Consider the following 4,314-nt stretch of genomic DNA (forward strand, 5'->3'; position numbering starts at 1 on the left):
GGGAGAGGGAGAGGGAGAGGGAGAGGGAGAGGGGGAGAGAGAGAGAGAGAGAGAGAGAGAGAGAGAGAGAGAGAGAGAGAGAGAGAACTTTGTGGCTGATCTTAACTGTTTCTTCAATCTAAGTGCTAGATTTCTTCTTGACTGGGGTGTGGAAGGCAAGCCCAGCCCCTGGTTAAAGCCTGTAGAATAGACTCCAAGGGGATTCAATTGGGACTCATAAGGAAACATTGAATCCCACACTTTACCATGCTGTCCTCCATCAGCCATACTCACTCAAGGGACTGGAAAGGGGATCAGGTAGAATTGGCCATTTACCATTGGCTGTATTTTCCCTGTCTGCAGCTCCCAAGATCATTCTCACCCTGTCCATGCAGGAAAAGGCTTCCTTGGTAGATGCAACTGAGTCAAGAAGGCAAAGGAAATCCATAAAAACTGTGAGCTTTACCAGGATGAATGTCCAAGAGCTCTACTTCTAGAGGGTTCACTGTGCCCCCAGGACTTGGAGAATTGTAGTGACTATTGCCCAAGGTGTCAGAGTTATAGCATTTTTTTCCTAACCCCAATATTACCTTTGGATAGTGTATCACAACACAAAACACTCATGATGGCAACCCTGCCCCTCCATATGTTAATCTGAGAATGCTTGTAACCACTAATGAATTCCATTAGTGAATTCCATTTAATGAATTAAGTCCTACTGTTAAGCTTGAAGAAAAATTTAACCACTATCCATAACTCAAAAGTTAACATGACTTAACTCTCAATCAAATGCTTAGAATGTTTATGTGTCTAACTTGGTGTTGGTCTAACTCAATATTGGGAACAGAAGGCCATAAGAGAAAACATGTTTAGAGATGTTGCTTATGTGGATATCTGGAATGAGTGGGCTAAAACATGACTGGCAATGGACAGTCCCAGGACTATGAGTCAGCGCAAAATAGCCGACACCACATGTCTGAGAAATCCCCCAAAGTCAGTAGTGGTATTTTATCTGTTATGTAACTATTATTCCTAGCAGAATGCTGCTATTGTGGAATTCTGTATAAGTGTGGCCTTGAGCCGTGGCTGGGAGTGCTTTGTCTTTTCTTTAGCTGCTGCCAGCCTGTGTATCTCTCTGGAGTTACAGTACCTCCTTCCCTGTGGCCTGTGTGTGAGTCTGCGCCTACTTGGATGCTGGCCTGTGGGTGTCAACGTGTGCCTGCATATTGGCCTGTATGCTGGTGAGTAAAGAGTGCAAAATGCAATGGGCAGAAATCTAGGGACAATTGGAGCTAAGATGGGTCTCATTTGGATCTCATTCTAGAAATTAGCATCTTATATACACTGGTGGAAGAGAATTCTGATGTTTCACCAGGTCACGTCTAGGAACTTGAGTGTTTTGAATACCGAGGAACTCAAGGCAGCTCCATAGCAAAATTACCTGGTCTTGGTGCTTTCTTTAGGTCTAAAATATCTCAGGTTTCTGCTTCTGTCTGTGCATTTTAATTTCCCTCCCCTTTTGTAGTCCCTTCAATAATGACAGGAGACAACTGAGTCAGATGAACAGCTATTGTTACACATAGTGACAGTGTATTCAACCTTAAGGAGCTTCTTGTGGCCAGTTTCTGGTGTTCCGCCTCGAGCAACAGAATCGATGCCAAGTGCGTTGGAAGGCTTCCTTGACTTCCTTGTTTCTAAGGCTGTAGATGAGTGGGTTGAGAGCTGGAATGACGAGAGTATAGAACACAGATGCCATTTTGTCCGTGTCCAGGGCATAGCTGGAGCTGGGACGCAGGTACATGAATATAAGGGTCCCATATAGTATGGCCACGGCTGTGAGGTGAGAGCCACAAGTGGAAACTGCCCTCCAGCGGCCCTCAGCTGACTGCATGCGGATCACAGCACCAGCGATGAATCCATAAGACACAGCAATAGCCAACACTGTGGTTGTCTGGATAAAACCACAGACAGCAAAAAGGAGGAGTTCATTGAGACTGGTGTCATTGCAGGAGATGGCAAGCAGTGGAGGAATATCACAGAAGAAGCTGTTGACTTCTAGTGAGCCACAGAAACTCAGGCGGAAGGTGAAAGTTGTATGTACAAAGGCACTCATTGCTCCACCCAGGCCTGATGCCCCAAGTAGGGCCAGGCATAGACGAGGTGACATAACTGTGGTATAGAGGAGAGGGTTCCCAATGGCCACATAGCGATCATAGGCCATGACCGCTAATAGGCAACACTCAGCATCAGCCAACCCTGAAAAGACAAACATCTGGAGGGCACAGGCTACATAAGGGATGGTGGCACGGGACAGTAGGAGGTCACCTAGCATCTTGGGGCCAATGGCAGAGGAATAGAAGGCATCCAGCAGGGAGAGGTTGGCCAGGAAGAAGTACATGGGTGTGTGGAGCCTGGCATCTATGCGAATGAGTAGCACCATGCCCACATTTCCCAGCAGGCTGATGAGGTAGATGGGCAGGAATATCAGGAAGAAGGTCACACGCATATCCCAACGATTTGTGATCCCCAAGAGGATGAACTCAGCAGGCATAACTCTGGACCAGGTGAAGTTCTCTGAGCTCATTCTTCTGGGTGGAGACTAAGAAAGAAATTGAGAGTGGGAATGAGAGAAAAGCTATGTCCATGCCCATCATGAGGGGAGGGGAGAGAAAGAGAGAGAGAGAGAGAGAGAGAGAGAGAGAGAGAGAGAGAGAGAGAACTGTATTCCAGGTCTAGTCTTAACTGGACAAATTGCTCATGTAACCTTTGACAAGCTGTATGACTGTCATACCCTGTTCCTAACATTGAGAAATGTGCAGGTTCATCTTCACAAGGGCAGAGGTTTCCTTAGTATGGCCTTTGAGGTTTGTTGAAAGAACTCTTCCCATTGGATAAGGCCTGGGAAGGGAGTGAGCAGGTGTCTTAGGAAAACTACGAGGTGTGGAAGAAACAAGGATGTGAATGTTTGTTCTCTTTTCTGAGCCTTAGTTTTTCTTCTCCGTATAACGAGGGGAAAGTGGCAAGGATTTGGTAAGATAAAGCATGTGAAGAGTCTCATACAGGGCCATATACAACATAACAGGCTTCCGGTGAAGGGTTAGTGAACAGAATCGAGTGCATTCGTTCAATATAGGAATGAAACTCCTGTACTGAATGCTCAAAAGCAGTGAACTTCTTGATAGGCAATGCTGCTTCACATTCCGGTGTCTTCTCATTTATTCCTTTTATCTAAGACTTGCTTCTTTGTTTATCTCCAGTGTGAAGCCCACTGGTGACCTACCCAAAGGAAACTAAACATCTCCCTCATCTGTTCCTGCCGAAGCATACACTCATTGGACTATCTCATGCATTTAATTAATTAATTATTTTTGAGATAAGATCTATGTAGCCCTGGCTATCTTTGAACTCAGTATGTAGCAAGACTGACTTTGATCTCACAAAGATTTGCCTGTCACTACCTCCCAAGTGCTGAGATTAAAGGTGTGCACCATTACACGTGGTTTAAAAATATCTTTAAATTAAAATAACTTTTAGAATTATTTTATTTATACTTACATGTATGTGTGTGAGTCTGTGCATGTGTGTGAGTGCTCAAAGAGGCTAGATGCATCAGATTCTTTCAAATAGAAGTTAAAAGTGGTTATAATCTACTTGATATGGGTGCTGGGGATTAAATTCAGGTCCTCTGGAAAAGCAATGTATAATCTTAATGGGTGAGCTCTAAATGGTTGTAAAGCCCTTGTTAATTATTTTAGTTGATTAATAACTGTGTACATTAAGGAATTGAATATGATATTATGGTCTATGTACACACATTAGAAAGACTCAGTCAACAGTGGAACATAACAGAAGACCCATGGATACACCCACACAACTGGACACTTACATTTTGACAAACATTTGAAAAATATACACTGGGAAAAGACAGTCTTATCAACAAATGGTGCTGACAAAACCCACATAAGAGTGAGATTAGACCCCTATCTCTTCACTCTGCATAAAACCAATTCAAAGTGGATCAAAGAACCTCATCTAAGACCAGAAATGCTGAAACTACTAAAAGTACACACAAGGAAAACACACTAGGACAGAGGTATGGCCAATAAATTTCTGAATCTAAACTACAATAGCACAGGAAACAGCCCCAAGAACTGACAAGCAGATCTCATGAAATTAAAAAGCTTCTTCACAGCAAAAGAACTTGACAGAATGGAGAGATAGCTCGCAGAATGGGAGAAAATCTTCACCAGCTATACTTCAGACAAGGCTTAATATCTAGAATATACAAAGAACTGCAAAATTAAACACCAGAAAAAAACTGCCTATCAGTAAATG

At 43.5% G+C, this 4,314-nt stretch overlaps 1 protein-coding gene across 1 annotated transcript; it reads right to left on the reverse strand.

The window, feature by feature from the left end:
• Nucleotides 1-1,579: 1,579 nt before the first annotated feature.
• LOC114610250 (olfactory receptor 5C1) lies at nt 1,580-2,563 on the reverse strand. The gene has a single exon (XM_028754752.1). It carries the CDS (start codon nt 2,561-2,563, stop codon nt 1,580-1,582), a length of 984 nt encoding a protein of 327 aa, XP_028610585.1.
• Nucleotides 2,564-4,314: the final 1,751 nt, after the last annotated feature.

The sequence above is a fragment of the Grammomys surdaster genome, unplaced genomic scaffold (assembly GCF_004785775.1).
Source record: "Grammomys surdaster isolate TR1022 unplaced genomic scaffold, NIH_TR_1.0 126035, whole genome shotgun sequence".
NCBI lineage: Eukaryota > Metazoa > Chordata > Mammalia > Rodentia > Muridae > Grammomys > Grammomys surdaster.

Bases quoted from the DNA above. Each gene is read 5' to 3' on its own strand.
- LOC114610250 (XM_028754752.1), bottom strand. From the start codon at position 2,563: ATGAGCTCAGAGAACTTCACCTGGTCCAGAGTTATGCCTGCTGAGTTC.